Here is a 24,886-nt window from a genome sequence, read left to right as displayed (position 1 = left end):
TGGAAAGTCGGATAGATTTGTAGTGAGGCAGTCAACTTCAATCGGACTGCCGAGGGGCAAGTAGCCGCTATTTGCTCTGTCAGTCTCAAATGGACCAATATACTGTCGTGACAGTTTGTGTGACTCAGTCCTGAGTGGAATGTCCTTGGCCACCAGCCATACTTTCGGTCCTTGTGTGCGGTTCAGTGGCACTGTTCGAAATCCTGGCGCGGGTGGTTGACTGACCTGAGTAGTGCTTGCCTTGTCCAAGCCCATGCCTGTCTGTGATGTTGAACGGAGGGTACCTCGAGCTCTGCCTCCTGCTCTGGGAACAGCAGGGGCTGATAACCTAGGGAGGTTTTAAAAGGAGAGACACCAGTAGCAGAGTATGTAAGTGAGTTGTGAGCATACTCAGGCCAGGGCATGAAGGTGGACCAGGTAGCTGAGTTATGTGTGCAACGGAGCGTGGTTTCTAGTTCTTGGTTCAGCTGTTCAGTTTGACCGTGTGTTTGTGGATGATAACCGGAACTTAGACAAGGTTTGGCTCCAAGAGCAGTGCAGAATGCCTTCCAGGCCTGTGACATGAACTGAGGACCACCGTCAGAGACTATTTCTACAGGGAGTCCATGTAATCTGAAGATGTGTTGATTGAGCAGTTTCAGAAGCGGTGGGAAGTTTGTCTAAGGCATTGAAATGGGCGTCTTTGGAGAACCTGTCAATGATGGTGAGTATGGTGGTTTTGCCAGCTGACACTGGTAGCCTTGTGACAAAATCGAGAGTGATGTGTGACCAGGGGCGTTGTGGTATGGGGAGCGGTTGAAATAACCCTGCTGGGTGTTGAGTACTAACTTGTTAGGGAGGGGCGCCATGTGCCGCAACCGGTTGGGGTGACAGAAGAAATACAGGATAAAAGACATGCTATGGAAGAGAGCCAGAGATTAATAACAAGTATGATTGAGTCCAGAGAGGTCTATTAACACATAGTGAGTGAGGAAGGTGACTGAAGAAGAAATACTCAGTAAAATATGGGAATCCCCCAGCAGCCTACATCTATTGCAGCATAACTAAGGGTAGCCCTAACTATATACTTTAGGAAAAAGGAAAGTTTGAAGCAGAATCTTAAAAGTAGAGATAGTGTCTGTCTCCCGAAGCCAAACTGGAAGCTGGTTCCACAGAAGAGGGGCCTGAAAACTGAAGGCTCTCCCTCCCATTCTACTTTTAAATACTCTAGGAACAACAAGTAAGCCTGCAGTGTGACAGCGAAGTGTTCTAATGTGGTGATATGGTACTACAAGGTCATTAAGATAAGATGGGGCCTGGTCAGGACGCCAGGTCAGGGGGGAGATATCATCACCCCCACCCGAGATTGGGTACATAGCCCCAAGTGCGATAGGAGAAGGACCATTGAGTGCGAGAGGAACTGACCTGAAAAATAGGATAATGGCCAAGCTTGAAACCTGGATCCCCCGTAGCCGGTTACCAAGATTACGTGAAGTACCCTCAGAAGGTCTGCTAGATGATGTTAATGCAGCACTACGGACAATACCTACAACCACGATTACCGACACTAACAAGCTGATCTACAATACGGCAGCAGTGATCAGTGAGATGCTTGGCTACAAGTTGAACAGCCACAAGGGGCAGTACCCTCCATGGAGAAGGAGGCTAGAGGGCAAGATCAAAGTAGCACGGAGGGAGGTTAGCCAACTAACAGAGTTGCAGAAAGGTGCGACAAAGAAGGTGCATAAGAAATACAGCAAGCTGTCCATACCTGAGGCCTTGGAAACTGCCAAGCAAAGACTCACAGCCTTGGCCATCCGCTTGAGGAGGTACACCAGAGAGATAGAAGGCAGGAGAATAAACCAGCTGTTCTCCACAGAACCAGCAAAGGTGTACTCTCAGTGGCAAGGGAACAATAATAAGAGAACAGCACCACCAAGGCTGGAGACGGAGCAATACTGGAAGAGCATATGGGAGAAGGACGCAACCCATAACGGCAATGCTCAGTGGCTAGTGGATCTGAGGGCAGACCACAGCGACCTCCCTGAACAGGGTCCAGTAACCATCACAGTGGCAGATATCCAAGAAAGGGTCTCCAGTATGAAGAGTTGGACAGCACCAGGGCTCGACATGGTTCACGCCTACTGGCTAAAGAAGCTGACTGCACTCCACGAGCGTCTGGCAGCACAAATGAACCAGCTGCTAGTTAACGAGAGACACCCGGAATGGCTAACCGAAGGTCAGACGGTCCTGATCCCCAAGGACCCCAAGAAGGGACCGGTCCCCTCCAACTACCGACCAATAACCTGCCTCAGTACTACATGGAAGCTCCTGTCAGGCATCATATCGGCTAAGATGAACAGGCACATGGGTCAATACATGAGTGGGACACAGAAAGGAATTGGCAAGAATACCAGAGGCGCAAAACACCAGCTACTGGTAGACAGAACAGTCAGCCGAGACTGCAAGACCAGACTGACCAACCTGTGCACTGCCTGGATTGATTACAAGAAGGCCTATGACTCAATGCCCCACAGCTGGATACTGGAATGCCTAGAATTGTACAAGATCAATGGGACCCTAAGAGCCTTCATCAGGAACTCAATGGGGATGTGGCGTACAACACTAGAGGCCAACTCCAAGCCCATAGCACAAGTCACCATCAAGTGCGGGATCTACCAAGGAGATGCTCTGTCCCCACTGCTGTTCTGCATAGGCCTGAACCCCCTCAGTGAGATCATTAACAAGACTGGCTACGGATACCGACTACGGAACGGAGCAGTTGTCAGCCACCTCCTGTACATGGATGACATCAAGCTGTATGCCAAGAGTGAACGAGACATCGATTCACTGATCCACACTACCAGGCTATACAGCAATGACATTGGAATGTCGTTCGGACTGGAGAAGTGTAGTCGGATGGTAACAAAGAGAGGGAAGGTAGTCAAAACTGAGGGGATTGAACTACCAGAAGGCAACATTGCAGACATAGAGGACAGTTACAAGTACCTGGGGATCCCGCAGGCAAATGGGAACCATGAAGAGGCCGCTAGAAAAGCTGCAACCACCAAGTACCTGCAGAGGGTCAGGCAAGTCCTGAGGAGTCAGCTGAATGGTAAGAACAAGATCCGGGCCATCAACACGTACGCCCTGCCCGTGATCAGGTACCCTGCTGGGGTAATAGGCTGGCCAAAGGAGGAGATAGAAGCCACTGACATAAAGACAAGAAAGCTCCTTACCATGCATGGAGGGTTTCACCCCAAGTCCAGCACCCTGAGGCTGTACGCTAAGCGGAAGGAAGGGGGCCGGGGACTGGTGAGTGTCAGCACCACAGTCCAGGATGAGACAACGAACATCCAAGAATACATTGGGAAGATGGCCCCAACTGACCGAGTGCTCAGTGAATACCTCAGGCAGCAGAAACCCAAGAAAGAGGAGGGAGACGAGGAACCATCATGGAAGGACAGGCCCCTGCAGATCTATAGATATATATATATAGATATAGATCTATATATCTATATATCTATATCGATATAGATATATATATCTATATCTATCTATATCTATATCTATCTATCTATATATATATATATATATATATATATAGATAGATAGATAGATAGATAGATAGATAGATAGATAGATAGATCCCCGAGCAGTTATGAATTATATTGTGATATGTATTTGTAATTCTATGCTTCTGTTCGGTGTTCCACTTATTGTATGTGTAGGCGTGTGTGTGTGTGTGTGTATGTGTACGTATATATGTGTGTGGATGTCAAGCACCTGCAGGCCTGATGGGCGTGGTCCTGCTAGAGGATTGGCCACGCCTGACGCCCCATGCACACCTGCTGCTGATCAGACTCGTCAGGGGAGCTATTTAGGAGACCGATGGAGCTCCCACCGACGCAGGATCATTGCGTGAGACTCCACATTAGTAATGCAGTTTAGGTTTAGTCCTTGAGTGCATGCCTGCTATAGTTAAGTGTCCTGACAGCTGCCGCTATTGTTTCCTGCAGGAGAAACGTGGGAAGCCGGGAGAGCAGTAAGCACCGGGAGTGCAGACACACGGGAGCAGAGAGCACAAGGAGGGCACGACACGGGAGTCACGGGAGAGCACGGGGATTAATTGTTGTTGGTTTCCTTACACTGTAAATAAACACACTGTTTACACACAGAGCTCCACGCCTGGGTCCTCCTTCCCTACACCCCCACGGTTTGCCCTGCCAAACTGTGACAGTTTTATTTAAATTTAGAAGAAGGAGATTAGAGGTAAGTCAGGTATAATGTCTTTAAGACATTCCTGCACTTTAAGTAATTGGTCTCTGTCATCTGGCTTCATTGACAGAGAGAGCTTCATCTACAACTGGCTAAGGGAAACACATAATCTAAACAGAATTGTAAACCTGTGGATCCTGAGGAATTCCATAATTAACCTTTGTGTGTGATGAAGGCTCCGTACTTTTCCATCCATCGATCCATTCTCTTCTGCTTATCCTTCAAGGTCACGGGGGGCTACAATAGGATGAGAGGCAGGGTACACCCCAGACAGGTCACTAATCTGACCCAGGGCTAACAAAGAGAGACAGCCAATTATTCACACTCACATTCACACCTTTGGACACTTAGAATAACCAATTAACCTAACCCCATTAATTCCATGTCTGTGTAAGGAAGCCAGATATACCTTTTGGAATGTTTTATAAAGTAAAAAGCAAAGGTTGCATGCTTGTATTGTCTGGTCTCCTTACCCGAAGTGGAAACTGCTCTGACCTGGTTCCTTTCTCTCCAACTGATCTAAAATCTGTAGCCCATCTTCAGTTTGTTTAGAATGCAGCAACTAAGGTCTATTGTCACCATTCTTGTTGACCTTTGTTGAAATTCAGAATTGAATTTAAAATTCTTTTAATTACAACTAATGTCCTACATGACTCCTGCTAATATAACTGTTCTGTTATGATCCTATTTCTCTTTAGAGGCATCCATACTTTAGCACCTTCATCAAAAAGGCAATAGTCTTTTTAGTGAAACTCAACACTTTGCTTTGGCTCTGCAAAGTGTAATATAAACATTAAAAGAAAGTAAATAATTGCAGGAATCGTTGAGCAAAAGGGAGGTAGTTATTCACAGTTGGTATTGTGAAAAAAGGACATAGAGAGATAGGGGTGAATGCTTTTTAAACATGTAGGAAAAAATGTGCATCATGTGCTTTCATTGACCAGTGAAAAAGTATAGCTGAATAAGCAGGCTTAGTACCGCATCATCAGTGGCTGACAAGATTAAGCGTAATAAGCTGCTTAGTATCAAGAATAGAAACAATAAGAACTGGAACAGTCTGAGAGACGCAGACAATGTAGACAGTGGAAAAGAAGCAGCTGTTTGCCGGCTGTCTGTCTATCTTTTCATGTCTTCTACATAAAGGTTTGATAGCAGTCATCAGGATATCACATCAATAGGTAAGTCAGATGTTTTTCTATTTTTAAAATAAGTTTACTTGGTCAACATGATCCCTATAGAGCAAAGCTTTCTAACATTAACCATAGTAACCTAACAGCTCTAATTTTCACATTTGAATAAGTCACATGTCTGACTTTACTGACATTATTGTCTTTTATTGAAAATCATCTCTTGTCTTTCTCAGAAAAACAAAACAAAAAAACAAAACAAAACCAGGTGTCAGCTCTAACTTGTTAACACAATTTGATGTTTTATCTGTTTATAGATGGTGCTCATTCAGACAAAAGGAGGTTTTGTTGTTTTGTTTGCTTCTGACCAGCCCCTTAAGCAGGAAACTGTTTGATGCACATGTTAACTGAGTTGCACAGGATTATGTATCAGTGCATAAACTTTCTGTACATAACTGGATATTGCCAGGTTATAATTTTTCCTTTTGTGTCAGTTTGTTCAACAGAAATTAGACATTTCAATAATTACTAGTGTTTGTATTTTTAAAAAATAGTGATAAATACTGAGAATTAAGCATCTTAATGACTTACATTTTCTGTTTCTTTAATAATTGCTTTCATGTCAGTGTAAAAAATGGCAAGCAAAAAAGCAAAAAAAAAAAAGAAAAAAATTCATTAAAACAGTCAGAGCAAACTGAGATATGATTTGCTAAGTCTGGAATCTGAAAATGTATTGAGCCAAAATGTGTACATATACCCATAAAAAATACAACACTTGTTTGTCTTCGTTCAGTGTTTCGTTTCCCAGCGGATGTGAGACTGTGGTGGATTTCAGAATGAGCAAGAGGGGGAGAAGGAGAAATAGCAAGAGGAGGAAGAGCTCCAGCAGCAACAAACGTGAGTTGGAGCTTGGAAGGACGCAGTGAGGTTAATCTTGTGCTTAGCTGATTCACATTTTTCTCCACACGTGCATACAATGTGCAAGTACTTCTTGAGACCGGTAGAGGACTAATAACAGCTTCATAATGGTGGGTTTTATGGCATAACTAGTATAATGTTGAATCCTAATGGGCTTTTAACTTTAGGGAGAAAAAGTTAAAATAAACAAGCAAAAGTATTGATCAGTACTTAAACCTCAATGCACGAGGTATCCAACAATCAAGCAACCCCAGAATGAAATTCACCAGTTCCAAAGTAATTTTGTAGTGTTGGGAAAATTGTGTTATATCATTTTATTTATGTAGCACTAACTCACAACAACATTTGAATTTAGGAGCTTTATATTGTTACAGTAAAGGGCCTTCAATATTAGAAAGAAACCAGAACAAACTATGAGTAAGCATTATAATACTGTCAAACATCCTCTAATATAATTATTTCACTATTTTGCTTTTTCTTTCAGAGAGTATCTCACCATACATCTTTAAAAAGCAGAACAAAAGCACTGTCTGCACCAAAGATGACATTGTTGAAAAGGGAGAAACAGACTCTTTTCGAAAGGAAAATGTACTGTCAAGATCTGAAGATGAGGAAAAATACAACAATCCTGAACCCAAGGAGAAAAGATTTAAGCAAGATTATCACTTGAATTCATTTGCACACCAAAAGAGTATTTATACCAAAACAACAAAGGACGAGAAGAACGGAGTGAAAATAGTAACCTCAGTTTCTGTAACAGGAGATTCATCACCAAATATTATGTTTCAGCAGTCACAAGAACCCTTATCTGAAAATCAAATCCACTCACCAATTCCAGTTACTAACATCCTGAATATTAACTGCACTGGATCACATTTAAAACTTCAGCTTAATACATCTGGCAACAAGACCACACTTGTTTTCATGAATAAAAGCTGGTCCAGTACTGAGGTTTTTAAGAGCAAATGTGAGGAGACATGGATGCCAGACAATGAGTCTTCTGAACAACCATTGGATAATGTCACTGATGAGGAAAAAAATCACAACAATAATGACAAAGATCACACTGGAACCACAAGTAAACAAACTGAGCCTTATTGTGATTCAAAATGTGCCAGATCTGCAAATATATGGGACAATCCAGACTGCAGTCAATGCTGTAGTGACGACAAACAACAAGGATCGGGAGACTTTAAACTGGCAGATCATCTATCAAGCCCACCGCTGCTGTTAAATATTAAACCTCAAGGAAAGAGGCAAAGTTTCCATACAAGTCTCAGTTCTGGTGATGAGTTCTGGCACATCCCCCCACCCCAAGAGTTTGCAGATATTAAAAACAATAGTTTAGAAGGTCTGACACAAGACTTAGCTTCTTGTAGAATCAACACTTCTAGTCCAGCTGTTGATAAACGAGGAGACTTGCATTTGACCTCCACTGAGGAACTTAAATGTCTATATTGTGCACAAGAAGAAGAAAGAGGGGGTCTGCCACCTTCTTCTGATGAGTTATCACAATCTGACAATTATGACCCCGTGTTCATGAGACCCTTGATGTCTACCAACAGGTCTAGCTTCATGAAAGACTTCATCAATAGTCAGAAAAGAAAATCCTGGATTAGAAATAATAGTATTGCCACCGTCGAACACAAAGTATGTTCATTACCCAAGAAAAGACGTCAAACATTTCCTGGGATGTCACAGGGTCTAGGACTGATGCAAGAAGATCTCCAGCTACCTTACAGAGAATCTTTTTCCTCTTTGGTCATGTGCTCACTTCCCCTCCAGACAGAGAGGCTGGAAAGGACTGAAAAGGGCAATGACAGGTTATCTGCATTTGGATTAGAAAATGATACATTTTCACAAACCAAAGGGAGTTTAAAACAAGTCTCGGAAATTCTAGACAGCCATGACAGAGCACAGCCATTGCTCAGTCCATTCTATGTGACTGGTTCTGAGATTAATCCTGAAATCATCATGAACACTGAACACTGTGAAAGACATGACTTCAACAGTCAACATGATACTAACTTGAGCATTTATAAGGATATGGAAAGTCTAGACACTGATGATTGTGAATATACTGTTGATCAATGTGAAGTAGCAGACAGTGGATTTGACCAAGAATTTGGAGAAGGAGAATATCACAGTCCAGAGCCCCTTACAGAAGAGCTAACTCGAAGAGCTTTTTCTATACAAGTCATCCCTCCATCCTGCAGTGGCTCAGAGGAACATATGCTACAGAGTCACCCAGAAATACTATCTGCAAACAATGAGGTTAAAAATGCAAACCAGAAGGATTCAGTCTCTTTTTTACCCGGATATAGCAAGTTCTCAGTTCAGACAATAACAGATGGTGCATTTGAGCCAAGACTCTTGCAGAGGGACTCACAATTATCCCTGGATAGTTGTCTAAAGAGGGATTTTAGAAATGCTGTGGGCGACCCATGCATGTCCCTCTTGCAGGACTTAGATGTAGAATCATTAAACTTAAATGAGGTTACAGAGGACATTAAACCTAAACCAACTAGTGAAAACATGGAAGATACCGACCCTATTCTTCCACTGATAAATGAGGGGACAGATTATCTGGAACTCGACACAGAAAATTCAAGACAACCTGCAAGCATATCATCAGGTCCAGCAAAAGATTTTAAAGACACAGAGGTCCTTGCAAAAGAGACGCTTAGTAAAACTAACAGGACCGAAAAACAGATTGTATCTAAATGTAAGTTATTTCAATTCATATTCATTTAAATTCGTTTCAGCCAATTAGTTATGTAAAACTCACCTATTTGTGATTCTTCATGACCATTCCCAGCTTCTTTAGAGATCAAGGAGCATCTGAAGCCTGTGGTTCATAAAGATCCAGAAACAAGTGGCTCTGAACACTTGGCTAAAAGGCGAAAGCTCTTCAAAGAGAGCAAGCAATGGAGCTCTGTTGGAGGAAGCTCAATCACCAGTGACATCACAGAGGAATCAGGTGACTTTGATGCAAAGCTTGAACAAATGTCAGGGAAAAAATGTCATAAAGAGTAAGTTTAGTGATTAAATTTGATCTGCCAGTCCAGTAAGTGGTGCAAGCAGAGTGCTGTATTATCTGTTTATTATCCATAAAAAGTGACTGGACTTCTTTAAGTTTTGTGAAGATGTTTCACGTCTCATCTGCGAGGTTTCTTCAGTTTTATACAACCAAATGGTGGACAGGTATTCAAACCCTTAAGTCGCTTTCTTTCCAAGCTCCTTACACTTCTTTGCTGATTTGACAACTGCAGATATAGAAATGCATCTATATGTAATGAATTGTGCTGTTTAGTGTTATTTTGTTTGATTTGTGTCTTTCTTTGTTTTGCTAGTATCAGAGGACACGCCTTCTATGGACATAGCATTTCAAGAAAATGAAGACAGGGGCTTTTATACAGAAACATTCCACTCATCAGCATGGATTTTTCAAGGAGATAATGTAGGCTCTGGGGGAATTCGTACCAGCCTAACCACCAGAACTCGTGCCGTCTCAAGTAAGCTGTAGCTTTTGTGTTTTTACAAAAAGGTTAACTTTATTTAATTTAACAACAGTAACAGGTCATTTACTACTGAATCCTAGTTGTTACTGAGAATTACTGAGAAACTCTTGAGTACTGCAGAGATATTACTGTGAATTTAACTTAGCACTACCAGTCAAAGGTTTTAGAACATCCCAATTTTTCCAGTTATTTATTGCAGTTCAAGTAGTTCTACTCCAATGAATAGCTTGAAATGGTACAAAGGTACGTGGTGAACTGCCAGAGGTTAAAAAAAAGGTAAGGTTACTTACTTACAACCCCCTCTGTCTGCATAACAGCAGTGTAGGAACACACTGTGGTACCGTACCCTCGTGAGCATCAGTTGAACAGCACTGTACTGCAGAAAGTAGTGTGTTGCTAAAAAAAACAGTGCAAAAAACAAAATTGACAATGGAAGAGAGCCACACCAGCATAACACTTAAAAATGTACGTCTTCCTACAGATAAATTGCAAAGAAAGTCAAGGTGTCAGTGAGTACAGTGGCACTCATAAACTGGGGCAAACTCTGACAGGAAGAGGTCTGGCAGATGCAAAGCCACAACTGAATCAGAGAACAAGTTTCTGAGAGTTAACAGCTTGCGGCACACAGGACAACAGCTTCAAGCACAGCTTAATAGTAACTGTAGTAAGCAATTCTCAGTTTCAACTGTGAAGAAAACCTTCAAGCTGTAGGTTTGACAGGACGAGTTGCAGAAAGAAAGCCCTCGCTAAGACGTCAGAATAAAACAAAGAGGCTTGCCTGGGCCATGAAATGCTGCCACTGGACTACAGAAGACTGGAAAATGGACAAAATTTGAAATCTTTGGTTCATCACAAGGAATCTTTGGATGCTGTCAAGTAAGCAAAAGGATGGTTCCACAGTGTGTGGCATCAACTGTCAAACGTGGAGGAGGAAGTGTGATGGTCTGGGGCTGTTTTGCTGGATCAGGGGGTGGTGACTTGTACAGAGTGACAGGCACCCTGAACCAAAACAGCTACCACAGCATTCTGCAGCACCATGCAGTACCGTCTGATATGCGCCTAGTTGGTCAAGAGCTCCTCTTATAGCAAGATAATCGATTACCTCAGGAAAAAAGAACAAGATGGTAAGCTTGAAAACATGGAGTGACCAGCACAGTCTCCAGACTTACTATCCATCAAGCTAGTTTGGGATGAACTAGACAGAAGAGCGAAAGCAAAGCAACCTACAAAGGCCACACATTTATGGGAACTTCTGTAACAGATATGGGAAAAACGTTTTGAAGAATATTTGATTGTTATTGTAGAAAGAATGCCACGGGTATGTTCAGCTGTTATATCTGTGGCTACTTTGATGAGTCAAAAGTTTAGAATACATTTTGCTCTATAAATTGATTCCACGATTTCTGTGCTTTGCATTGCTTATTTGTAATATGCTTTCATTTCAGAGTGCAATGAGGCATTAAACTGCATAATCTTCAGTAGAAAACTGGAAAAATCGGGGTGCTCTAAAACGTTTGACTGGTAGTGTACATACAGCGGGTAAAATAAGTATTGAACAAACTAACAATTCTCAAAGTAAATATATTTCTTTCTTTTTAGTAACCTGTCCTGTCTGGAAGTTTTAGCAACCAGATTCATGATCTAAATGCTTTGTTGTGCCAAACACATTTGCTTTGCCAAGAGAAACATACAATTTTGCGTGTGTGTGAGTGTCTGTGTGAAATAGAGAGAGAAAGAAAGAATGTGAGTGCCTGTGCATGGGTGTTTGTCATGAAACGTACTTGATAATGAGAGTGAGAGACTGCAACAACGTCCCCTGGGGACGAGAGACAGACAGGGGAAGACCCCACCCAGTCCCCCAAGAGTGTTGAAAATCCGAGGCCAAAGTGTGTCCCCTCCGGTTTAAGGAAGAGGGAAGCCCACAGCTAAAAGGCAGGAGCGCTAAAGAACCAGAGGCACTAGGCAGCTGACCCTGGCAGAGGCCGGCCATCCCAGCACAATCCGAGGAAATGACCTGGGCGCAATCGGTGGAGCCCCAATGCAACAAAAACGTCCAAGCCAACCACAGCCCCAAGGCAGCAGGTCAGCAATCACACCAAATCGCCCAGCCAGGCACCCCAGAGCCAGCAAATGCCCATATCCTGTGGGTGGGGCAACAACAACCAGTGGATAGCAGCAGGGAGAGGAACCCCCACCCCCCCTCATGAAGCTGCACAAAGACAGATAACCATCCACATCCACCCTGCCCTTCAAAGTGCGGATGAATGGATGATCCCCAGAGCCAACAGCAACCCTGGGATGCAGTTGGCTTGACCCTGGAACACCAGCCAACCTCTGCCCCAGACAAGGTGCAGGAAACACGGGTGCATGAAGACCTGCCTGCTCCTATCTCTGCTTGTCAGTGTTAAACGTGGCCCGTTGGGTGTATGCATTGGGGTGTGAATTGTAAATAGTGAGTATGACTGTGTAAAAAGTAGAGTGCTATTAAAATGACGATTTTGTGTCATTTTCTCATTATTACACATAAATTAATTTATATACATATTTGGTTTGATTGTGTACATTGGATATTTACCTAGAAAATTGGTGATGAGTTCAATACCTTTTTTACCTGCTGTGCATATGTACATTTTGCTGCTCTTGTTAAACATCTCTTTCATCATCTTCAAACATCTTCCAGTTCGAGAGAGGACTGTTAAGATCAGCAAAGGGACAGGAGAATATCCCTGGGGCTTTCGAATACAGTTTTCTAAACCCATTGTGGTCACAGAGGTTGACACAAGTAAGTAAATTTCTATATCATAGTGCTGACTCAACAGGGTGTTCAACTGCTTTGTAGTTGTTATTTTGCGTGTTTTTTTATTTGCTGGAATTTAAGCATTGCAAAAGTAACCATGATGCAAGTGTAATTGCACATTTCGTGGACCCCCTGTTTATCCTCTACCTAATCACACGAGCCAAGGTGTGAAAACAGGTGTGGGCCACAATCAGGGTTTCAGGTGAATCCATTGTGAGATCTAGCCCCAACCTATCATGTGATTTCCTGAGGTCAAATGGCCCAGGATGTGAGTGGGCGTTTAGGCGTCTGGGAAGGGATCTCGAAACTGGATTATAGATGGCAGACAGTTGGTGTTGTAAGGCACCGCCTCTGTTCAAAGAAGGTCGTTTACAGTGGACATAGATGGCTTCTTTCACTCCTCATTCAAACCATCTGTCTTCTCTGTCCAAAATGTGAACATTGGCATCTTCAAAAGAGTGATCTTTGTCCTTTAGATGCAGATGGACAGCTGAGTCTTGTCCCATCAAGGTGGCTCTTCTATGTTGTGCCATGCATTTATGGAGTGGCTGTTTGGTTTCTTCAATGTAGAGGTCTGAGTATTCCTTACTGCACTGTACAGCATACACTACATTGTTAAGGTTGTGTACGGGAGTTTTGTCCTTGGAATGAATCAGTTTTTGTCTGAGTGTGAGGCTGGGTCTGAAGTACACTGGGATGTCATGCTTGGAGAAGACTCTCCTGAGTTTCTCTGATAAACCTGCTACATAAGAGATGACAATATTGTTCTGCTTGTCCTGATTCTCCCTAGTTGTGTCTGACCTTCTGCTCTGTGCATCTTTGCTGATTTGTCAAAAGCCCAGTTAGGAGAACCACATGTTTTAAGAGCTTTCTTTACATGTGTGTATGGCTTAGAGGGAACATTTTCTGCCCGGTGTTGTAGGGTCCTGATTACTCCAAGTTTGTGTTCCAGAGGGTTTAAGTTTAAAGATATAATTAATCCAATGTTATCTTCTTCAATGCCATGTGGCAACAGTGCAGAGCAGCTACCTGATCTCTAGTCTTGTTACTTCTTGGTGGGCTCTTTAACATTTTCAAAAATAACCCAATTGAGTCTAATAATAGATTAAATGTCACGTTGACTCTCATTTTTAGTATCTACTTGGGTGTTAAGACCACCTATAATAATTATTTTATCTGACCTAAACTCTAAATCAGATAAAAAGGCAGAGAAATCATCAACTCTGAGTGAGAATGGACAATAGACAACAACAAATATTTTTATGTTTAAATATTTTTTTTTGTTTTCAGTATCAGTTTTGGTTTGTCTGTTTGGGAGCTGACACAGTCTCTAAGTCTACACTGCCAGTGATGAGAGGTGTGTAAGATTGCAACTCTGCTTCCTGGTCCCAACTCTGGATAGTCACGTTTTGGGGGAGGGGTTTATAAAACTGGCCAGATCTCTAGAAATGAGGCCCATCCATGAGCTGCTCGATCCAAAGTGGGATAGATGTTTTCTCTCCTAACAAGACTGGGTTTTCTGTAGAAAATTTCCCAATCATTTATAAAGCCCACATCATTTTTGGGTACCACTTGCTAAACATGTCATTACTGGTCCGATTGGGGAGGCAATCAAAGAAAACAACTATTATAATAATGATCAACCTATCACTATTAATTAGCTACATACCACAGACCTTCAAGTTGGCAGTAGTTAAAACTATTACTTAAATAGTCATCACTTGACTGAGCGGTCTTAGCTAATTATAGGGCAATCTCCAACCTTCCTTTTGTCCCAAGAATTCTTGAAAGAGTACCCAACAGCTAACTGATCATCTGCAGAGGAATGGCTTATTTGAAGAGTTTCAGTCAGGTTTCAGAGCTCATCACAGCAGAGAAACAGCTTTAGTGAAGGTTACAAATAATCTTCTTATGGCCTCTGACAGTGGACTCATCTTTGTGCTTATCCTGCTAAACCTCAGTTCAGTAGTCAATACGATTGACCACAACCACCTCTGTCAGTGCGCCCCAGGCCAGCTGTGGCTACAATGTAGCTTGCCATCACCAGTGTGTGAATGTGTGTGTGAATGGGTGGGTGACTGATTGTGTAAAGCGCTTTGGGCTCCTTAGGGACTAGAAAAGTGCTATACAAATACAGGCCATACCATACAATACAACAACAACAACAATAATAAAAATAATAATAACAACAACAACAATATTGTTGCAATTAAAGCATGGTGTAAGAATTACAGGTACTGCGCTGCAGTGGTTTGAACTATATCTATCTAATACATTTCAATGTGTTCAGGTAAATGGAGAGACCTCACCACACACTATGTTTAATTCAGCTATAGGTTAGTGCATAGTTTAGCCCTAAAAATCTTAGAAATATTGAATCCAACTGGATGTTTACTCTTGATGACATTACCTTGGCCTCCAGTAGCACTGTGAGGAGTCTTAGAGTCAATTTTGACCACGATATGTCCTTCAATGCACATATAAAACATCACTCTGCAGTTAATCACAATTTATTATTATTCTCCGACTCTCTTGCACTACTTGTCTTTGTCCTGTATTCCTCCCCACACCACCAAATGTTCGTGGCAGACGGCTGCCCCTTGCTGAGGCTGTTTCTGCTGGCGGTTTCTCCTTATTAAAAGGGACCAAAGCACTTGCTCATGTAGGGCGATTAGATTGTTGGAGTTTCTCTGTTTTCTCTGTATTATTTTAGGGTCCTTACCTCACAGTATAGAGTGTCCTAAGGCAACTCTTGTTGTGATTTGGCACTAAATAAATAAAATTGAATTGAATCAAGAATTAGGTATAAAACATGAGTTAGTAAAAAACTGCAAATTTATACTTTACTTCTTGGTTTTTTTTTTATACTTTATTTTTTATTGAAAGTTTTATAATTTTGACATTCATCCACATAAAAAAAACCCCAAAAACATAATACACACTGACAACAACATCTTGGCATAGTGAAAGCCTCATATCTGCCCGGTCTGGGGGAGCTCCCCTCCACCTCTTTTTAGGTCCTGTGTCTTCAGGTTTTGTGTTACTGCTGAAGTCTACGTAGCACTTTACAGTCCACCCCTGGTGATGTTCGGAAGGATATTCCCAGTCTATTTTATGAGGTGCCTTCTAAAAGTAGTGGCCATGTCCTTAGCTGGCTTTTCTTCTTCCAGTGGTTGCATGAAAATATTTAGCTAAACTATGGTTATATAACCCACCACCCATCATCCCACATTGCCACCTTCAACAAATCTCTCCCACTTCCTCCAGTTTTTATGAAATTGGTCTGTTTTGAGGTTCAAAAGAGATGTACGTTTTTCCATTCTGTATATTTCCTCCATTATTCCTATCCAATCTTTCTTTGTTGGGTGCTCTTTCTCCAGCTACTTCCTGGTAAGAGCTTTTTTACCCGCTCCCAACAGGATATTTATCAAATATTTGTCCCTTAAGAAGACTGCTGATGGGATATCGCCCAGATACACAGTACAGAAATCCAAATTTAATTTGAGACCAGTCAACAAGTAAATTGATTCAACCATTTCACCATTTCACTGCAGTATGGTTGGATTACTGGGCATTTCCAAAATATATGAAAGTGATCTGCCATATTTTCCCCACAGTTTCTCCAGCAGTATCGATCCGTTTGTTTGTATTTTATTTTGGGGGTTATAAAAAACCTAATAACATTTTTCCATGTGAATTCCCTCCAGTAACCTAAACTAGTAGTTTTCATATGTGTTCCACATGTATTTAACCAACTTTACTTTGATATGTTAACTCTCGCCTCCATCTCCCATTTAATTTTAATATAATTGGTTGATTGATCCTTGAGTGATTGTAGGTTCTGATAAAGTTTAGCTATCAATTTATTTTTAATCTTCCATTTATAAGCTTCTATTATAAGGGGGACTAGGCCTCCACTATGTTCTTCTGTAGTTTTTATGTTACTGTTGAAATAGGACCTGACTTGGAGATATCTGAAAAAAAATCTTGGTTTTCCAAACCATAGGTGTCTCTTAGTTTTTCAAAACTATGTAATCCTTCTTTTCCTGACAATGAGCAAAATGGTCCAATCCCCCTTGTTAACCAATTTGTATAACGCCCATCTATTTGTGCAGGTACTTCTTGTTTAATATATTCTATATATCAAGTATTCAACCACCCATCCAAATCATTGAATTCCTGTGTTCTACAATCATCTGTAAAATAATGGCTTGCTTCATGAACTCCAGTGTAGTACCCTGATAGGATCCAACCTGTGCAACAAGTTCAGTTGTGAAATTTCATTGTTACTAAATATTACACATACATATTAGTGGTATTATAATAAGTGGAATGGACTGGAAACGACAGTAACAGAACGGGGCCAGTGGATGCTGAGGCACATAGTGCACAGAGATCACAAACTTCTGTAGAGTTAGTCACTACAGTCCTCCAATTATCATGTGGCCTTCGGATTAGCTCAAGAGCAGTCGTGTAGAGAGCTCATGGAATGGGTGCCCAAGCAGCTACATCCAAGCCTCACAAGACCATGGTCAATAAAAAGCCTAAAGCAGGGGATTCTGTGGTATAAAGACTACTGTCACTGCAGTAGAGCAGTGGAGACATGTTCCCTGGAGTGACTAACCACGATTCTCCTTCTGGCATTCCAATAGACAAGTCTTGGGTTCGGTGGTTGCCAGGAGAAAGTTCCTTGTCTGACTGCATTGTGCCAAGTGCAAAGTTTGTTAGAAGGGAGATTATGGTGTGGGCCTGTTTTTCAAGAGCTATGCTCAGCCCCTTTGTTCCAATGAAAGGGACTCTTAATTCTTCAGCATTGCAAGACATTTTGGAAAATTTCATGCTCTGAACTTTTTGTGAACAGTTGGCCCTTTCCTGTTCCAACATGAATCAGTGTACAAATTAAGGTCTATAAAGACACAGATGAGCCAGTTTGGTGTGATAAAACTTGACTGACCTGCACAGAGTCCTAAAACACCTTAGGGAGGGAAGACTGTGTGCCAGGTGTTCTCGTCCATATCAGTGTAAAACCTAACAAATATACTTCTAGTAGAATGGTTTAAAAAATCCCTGCCAGATTTGAAGCTGTTGTAGCCCCAAATGGGCTCAGCCCTATGTACTTAGAATGGGAAGGCAGATGAGCAAAAATCTAACTCCACAAAAAGGTTGTGTCATACTTGAAAAAATTTCTGTGCAATTATGTACTGTAAGGACTGTGTTTGCTTTTCTGTTTGTCATTTGTTTTGATAACTTACATCGTGTTGTTTCCTTGTTAGTTTAACATTTATTTATTTCTGTTTCAGATGGAGCTGCAGAGGAAGCTGGGTTGATGGTAGGAGACTATGTCCTAGCTGTCAATGGTATTGATGTCACCAGCATTCCTCATTCTGAAGCTGCTGATTTAGCCAGACAAGGTGTGCTGTGCTATAAACAATAAAGCACATTTGTGGAATGGACTCATAAAGAACCAATATGGAGGCCAGAAGGCTAAATTAGATGGTAACTGTGATATTGTTGATATTATAGGTCCAGATGTTCTGACATTGACTGTTGGTTCAGACATTGCTCGTGGTCCTAACACACCCAGACCAGCCTGTCGTGGTTACCTTCATAAGCGTACTCAGTCTGGTCTGATTAAAGGATGGAGAAAGAGGTGGTTTGTACTGACGCATGACTGCTGCCTTTACTACTACAGACACAAACGGGTAAGCATGATACAGGTCATCAAAATCAAACAGTCCACAAAGAAATTTTTGTGTGCTTTTGGCACTACTTCATGGTCATTACAGGATGAAGGCAAAAGGCAGGCACTTTCAGCAATAAAGATGGAAGGGGCTGAGGTGGGACCAGACACTTCACTTGGAAAACCATTTGTGTTTAAGTGTCATCCTCAGTCTGGTTTTCGAGTTTACTTCTTCTGTGCCACTTCCAACCAGGAAATGAAAAGGTAGAAAGACTTTCCAAACCAAACATATTTAAAATATTTTTATGTACCATTTTCTTTTTCTGTATTCTGAATTCTAATTGCAGTTCTTTAAACTGCAGTCTATATTCTTTATTTCTTCAAAAAGCGAAAGAGAGAAATTGAAATAAAAACCATGTTTAAAATCTTATTTGTCTTGTTGGATTCCAGATGGCTGGAAGCAATGGAGAAAGCTACCCATACCATTACACAAGTAAGTTCTATATTTTCATAAATCAAAGAGGGCTTGTTACAGAAAATGTTCATTTAATTGCATATAACATTTACCTCAGATTGGAGTAAATAGGTCATGTTGTTGACTGTGGTGGTTTACTACCAGTTTAAGCTTAAATTGATCTCAAATAACTCTTATGTTTTAGAACCATGTTTGGGTGGATGTCACTAAACACAACTCTAATCTGCCCCCGCTGGCTGTAAAAAATCCAGACTGTCTTGGATTGCTTCATAAAATGGATAAAAGCAAGGATTCCTGGGTACAGCACTACTGCATTCTGAAGGATGGGTGCCTCTACTTGTACAGTGGCATCCGTGCAACTCACGCACAAGGTACAGCTCTACATCATGTTTTAAACACTGACATGGAACATAGCAGTGGCAGTTCCAGAATTATAGGAAGGGAAAAATATTTCTGAGAAAAATAATGACAGAACTGGTGTTTTATTGATTTTTTTTTTTTTTTAGCATTTGGCAGGTGGCACTGTGATGTCTGTCTTTGGTGACAGGGGTTGCTGCAGCACCCGCAGCACCCCTGCTTCCCACAGCCTTGGACAGTTCTGTTAAAATGTTTAATGTTGATGAAAAAAGGCTGCAAAAAATTGACTGTAATTATAAAAACTATTTGATGTCATATAAATGTCACAAGCAGAAAATGCCAGACAGTACCAGTGCTGGGCTCTCAACAATAAAACTGAAGTTTGCAATAAGATGTTAACAATCAGTAAAAATTAAGGGTGTACTATCAACTATATCATTTTCAAAGTCAAGATTCCAGAGTTTAAGCTGGTCTTACTTATACAGTGTTGATCAAAAGTTTCAGACCACTTGAAAAATGGTAAAAAAACATCATATTTTCCATGGTTGGATCTTAACAAGGTTCCAAGTAAAGCTTCAACATGCAACAAGAAGAAATGGGAGTGAGACAAAACATTTTTCTGAGCATTCAATTTATTGAAAACAATGCTTAAACTGAAACTGACTGTTTTACATCAAAAGATCAGGACCACACCTTCAAAAAACCCATAACCCCCCAAAAAACAGAAATCAAAGATCCAGACATGAACTCAGTAATGAGTAGCTCCGTTATTGTTGATCACTGCAAGAATTTGTTGCGGAATGCTTGATGCAAGCGTTTCCATGAGGTGAGTGGAAACATTTCTCCAAGTGGTGAAGACGGCCGCACAAAGCATCGGCATCTACTGTCTGGAACTGTTGTCCATTTTTGTAAACTTCTCTTGCCATCCATCCCCAAAGGTTCTCAGTTGGATTAAGATCAAGGGAACACGCAGGATGGTCCAAAAAATGTGATGGTATTCTCAACGCCATTAACGTTGGAAACATCCCATGTTTGGTGCTGTCTTGCAAAGTCCAAACAGTCAGTTCTGTGGCGTTCAAGGAGACGAGGCCTTTGAAGATGTTTTTTATTTTTGAAGCCCTTCGGTGTCAGATGCCGTCTGATGGTTATCAGGCTGCCGTCGGCACCAGTAACGGCCTTAATTTCGGTCGAGGATCATCCAGTGTCTTGACGGACAGCCAACTGCATCCTCCGGCTCAGTGCTGGTGAAATATTTTTCGGTCTTCCACTTGACTTTTTTGTTCCATAACCCTCAGGATCATTTAAGAAATTCCAAATGACTGTCTTACTGCATCCCACCTCAGCTGTGATGGTGCGCTGCGAGAGACCCTGCAAAATATGATTTTAAACTTTTGATCGGGAGTGTACTACAGGTGAATTAACAGCTTACTGAGCTTTATACAATAGCAAATATTTTCGTCTCTGTACACTAAAGGTAATAGTTATAGGAATAGAAATAGAAACTTTTCTCAAAATAGAATTACTTTTGTCAAAAGTGTAACTTTAGTCTTAAAATGATCAATAATATTCTTTTTTCTTACTGTGGCCCTAGTACTCGTCTGTACATTTAGAGTGGTGTTATTATTACTTATCTGCTCCTCTGTGTATTAGGAATTCAATCGAGTTTTTTAGAGACACTGCTACTGCCCCAGTTTTTAAATTCCAAGCCAATCTCATAGCAAAACTTGGTATATTCATTAGAAAAGCAAACTATACGCTCATTTTCATTAATAGGTTTATTTGTGTCAGTTATCATGACTTTATAACCTATACATTTCTATAGGACTGCCACAGGAGTGTTTTAAATTCTCCTTTGGTCATGTTATTCTTGTCCTATTTTATTCCTCTTTTATGTTAGGGTAACAAATAAATCTTCACTCTAAAAAATACTGTTCTCATAAACTTTGTTCATGCTCTTTATCTCAACAACACACTTGACGGGGAAACGTTAATGTGACACAACAAAAAACATCAGCACTATCATCAGCATAGGCTGTTTCTGATAAGCTGGTAACAGTCAACAAGGCTGATTTTCAGCTCATATACGGTATATATATGTGCATCCACAGCAAGCGGACAGCCTATTTCATGAACTGGTGAATCAAAATAAGGATCGAATAAAGGCTCAAAGGAATTCTGTATATTAAATAATGGATCTCTGTGGGTTTGTTAGACCCATGTTCAACATGATACAGATGTTCTAAAACAGGTCTGTGTGCAATGGTGAGAAACAATTTATTGTATACACTCTTCTCTAATTGGCCAGAAACTGTGGGACAGAAACATACTTTTTCACCTTGGTCTTATATAAATTATTGTAACAGCCACCGTGGAGTTTTTTTCTTTCTGTTTCATATTAGTTTTATGCCTTACCAGCATGAATGTAATGGCATAAATACAATGTAAAATGTCACTAATGTTTATTCCCATTTTTATTTTTTAGGTAAGGACAAGTAAGCCAATCACTCAAACCTATTGGTTATGTCTCACAGTGTTTTGTCCCTTAAAATCTCACTTCAAGTGTCTGCATAACCACTTACCAGTTAAATGAAATTCTTTTTATAATAAATGCTGAAAGCTGGTTTTTCTCTTTTGATTGACAAAGGAAAGCAAATACATGACCTGCTGCTGCGAATGAATGATCTGGTCTGGTGACCTTCCATAGTGACTACATTTGTGAAAAAAATGGAACATATATTCATCTTATCATCATTTCTTCAGGTGGCATCTACCTTCAGGGTTACATGGTGCGAGAGCAGTCTTATGGAGCCAAGAATTCAATCATTGAGCTGAAACCTCCATCTGATGAGTTCAGAACTTTCTACCTGTGTGCTGAAAACGCAAATGAAAATAAACGGTGAGGAGCTGACTCTTGTTTTATTCACAGGCTTAGTATGTGAGCTTGTTGGCTGACCAGCATGTCTTCTTAGTACTAGGAACAGCAACCCCTGTGATGTTGCACTTAGTACGCCTGTGTCAGTATAAGAGAGCTTTGTATGAGTGTGGTTTAGGTATCAAAAGTGACTGACTTGTAACAGCGTCTTCTATTTGACCCAACAACGCCAGGGACTGTGGTGACGTTCTGTTACTCTATTTGTACACAAAGACATCTTTCTAGTGTGTTTTTGTTGTGTCTGCTTCTCAGTGTGCTGCTGCTGCTTCTGCCCTCCGACTCTCCACTCTCTATCCCAGTGTGCTGCTTAAATTAGACGACAATTGCAGGATTTATCAAACTATCTCGTACATAAGCTTTTTAAAATATATATATTTTTAAAAACAACAGTTGAAAGATGTTGACATGTTGACGTTTCTGTTTTTCTTTACAGATGGATTATAGCTATCAAAGCTTCAATAAAGAAGTGGCTGCCTTTACACCAGGCACTTCAGCACTACATGAATGGACCACCAGAAGAGACCAGAATGTGAATGAACATGTGTCTGTAAATACTGACAGAATCTTGTGGATCACTGATTAAGCCTCCTGTTTGCAGACTGCTATACTTTCCATATGTGAGGGACAAGATTATTTATTTGATTTTTCTTTCTTCTCTTTTTTTACACTGCTTACTTTCAGCCTCGTTCATTTTTTATAATTCATTGTGGATTTTTGCAATGGGTTCTAATTTTTTTATTTGCTTAAAGATAAAGGTTGTATACGCAAACAAATGAGGCGTAAAAGTTATACTCTATAAATAAATTTTATTATGATTAAAAAACAGTCACATGGGAAAAGTCAGTACATCGCTAAACTGTTCAAATATCACATCGATCACCTTCCTCTTTGTAGACTGTATTAAAAGGATTACATGTTTGTTTCCATTTCCTGTGATGTATTATTTTACCTAACTAATCTTATACCTAAAAATACCTTATACCTTTTTATTGTTTTTAAACAACCATGTTCTTTTCCTTTGAAACTATCCTTCACACGTCCTGTATGCCTGTCTCTATAGACAGCACCAACTACTTAAGAATGCTGTGGATTGTGCAGGACGGTGACATCAGGCTTATAGGCAAAATAATATCTGGATATTAATAAAATTACTTCTGATATTTTTCATTTTCTTAAAGGAAATGTGCGTCATTTTATTGTTTTCTGTGTGCACGTACTTCAGTTAAAAAATGTTTTTAGATAGCTTCGTAAAACAATTCACAAGATTAAAATTAACAACAGACTCAGTGAAAACAAAAAGATATTGATTACATCAGTTTAGCTAATTGCCCTCTAATCTTTAGCCATTTTGTTCTGTACTTCATTTATACTGTGTTGTGAATTCCAAAAACTCTTTGGGCAGGTTTCATTTTTTTAAATTTTTTATATCACATGTTGACATTTCTATGCTTTTATATTAATATGGTGTTTTTTATACCAGTTTTCCTTTTGATACTTCCCCCCCACTGTAGAACAGACAGAAATGTATTACTGTCACTGTAATAAATTCTACAATCAATTCCTGAGATTTTGCTTCTTCTTACATTTAATTACCATCCATTTCTTACAAATGTTATGATTCAAATTAAATTAATTTAGGAACTCTTTCTGCATTCAGTATCTTCCTCAGTGACACTTTGGCATGCAGGGATTGAACCACCAAACCTCGGATTAGGAGATGTGCTACTAATAGAGTTTCTTGAATAATAAATAGTAAGATATTCCTGCTTTACGTAGGGCTTTTTGTAGAACAACAGAATAGAGTAGAATTTTTTCCAGTCTATATGACGATCCCCTAATGTAGTGAGATGCAATTTCCTCTCCAATTTGCAAGTTTTCTGCTTGTATTTTATTGTCTTGTATTATGTGTTGTATTACTGGCCTTTGAACATTTTGTTCCTTCTACTATAGTCACTCTGAGCTGTGTGTCTTCTACATGGTAGTCTAGCTGACAGTGAGCTGTTTATGCCCCTTGCACACAACCTTCTATTAAAGTGACTGCATGCAGTTCAGAATTGAGACTTAATGCGCAACTAAGTAAGATAGTGGGGTGACTTTTCTTTTTTTTTAAAAGTGACCCAAGTTCTTTATGAAGTCATCATATTCAATCATTATTGGGGTGTCTCCAAAAGCAGCTTTCAATACAGCCACATTGTCAAATAATCTTTTACTGCAACATTTACAGTGATCTCCATCGCGCTCAATAGATAAAAACTTTTTTTTTTTATCAGCTGAAAGAAATAGGAACATTTTAAAAAGTGATAACAATAAAGTACAAAAAAGAACTTGGCTACACAGGAGATCTACATTACCTTTCACAGCATATCACAGACTGTCTGGCTATTTAAACTGTTGTATAAACTACTGAATTTCACATCCTCTACTGCCAAAAGTTTTTCTTTTAGGTAAAATTTTTTACCTAACTTAAGTCACTCATATTGCTAATTAATATTTGTTCCCATCAAGACAAACATTAAAGTTCATAGAGGAAGGTGTAGTGTAACATGTTAAGAGATCACTAATGTCAGCTCACACAACAACATTAAAAATGTTAAAGTCTTTTTAATTAAAATTATATTGTTATATTATCATAACACTGCATTATTATTTTGTTTCCACCAAGTATTTGTGGATAAAGTGAAATGCACTTAAAAAAGAAATGAAAATACACTTGTTGAAAGAACATTTTGCAGACTACCCAATTTGAATTTGCTTCATCTGAGTCTGGGCCAAGTTGAGAATATTCGTATTATAAATATTCAGAAAGAACTAACTCAAAATTC

The 24,886-nt window shown here is 40.3% G+C and overlaps 1 protein-coding gene across 1 annotated transcript; it reads left to right on the top strand.

Moving 5' to 3' along the window:
- Nucleotides 1-3,653: 3,653 nt before the first annotated feature.
- pdzph1 (PDZ and pleckstrin homology domains 1) lies at nt 3,654-23,636 on the top strand. Its single transcript, XM_040037122.1, has 13 exons — nt 3,654-3,900; nt 3,999-6,281; nt 6,787-9,027; nt 9,121-9,282; nt 9,656-9,817; nt 12,504-12,605; nt 17,921-18,031; nt 18,144-18,322; nt 18,407-18,564; nt 18,751-18,793; nt 18,960-19,146; nt 21,893-22,028; nt 22,498-23,636. Exons 2-13 carry the CDS (start codon nt 6,128-6,130, stop codon nt 22,595-22,597), a joined length of 3,735 nt encoding a protein of 1,244 aa, XP_039893056.1. The 5' UTR covers nt 3,654-3,900; nt 3,999-6,127; the 3' UTR covers nt 22,598-23,636.
- Nucleotides 23,637-24,886: the final 1,250 nt, after the last annotated feature.

This window comes from Simochromis diagramma, unplaced genomic scaffold (assembly GCF_900408965.1).
Source record: "Simochromis diagramma unplaced genomic scaffold, fSimDia1.1 OVJJ01000330.1, whole genome shotgun sequence".
NCBI classification, from domain to species: domain Eukaryota; kingdom Metazoa; phylum Chordata; class Actinopteri; order Cichliformes; family Cichlidae; genus Simochromis; species Simochromis diagramma.
This window is presented reverse-complemented; position numbering and strand designations above follow the sequence as displayed.

Coding starts and splice junctions, on each gene's coding strand:
- pdzph1 (XM_040037122.1), top strand. CDS start 6,128: ATGTGTACATATACCCATAAAAAATACAACACTTGTTTGTCTTCGTTC. Junction 6,282..6,786: donor GAGCTCCAGCAGCAACAAAC/GTGAGTTGGAGC, acceptor TTTTTCTTTCAG/AGAGTATCTCACCATACATC. Junction 12,606..17,920: donor GGTCACAGAGGTTGACACAA/GTAAGTAAATTT, acceptor TTTCTGTTTCAG/ATGGAGCTGCAGAGGAAGCT.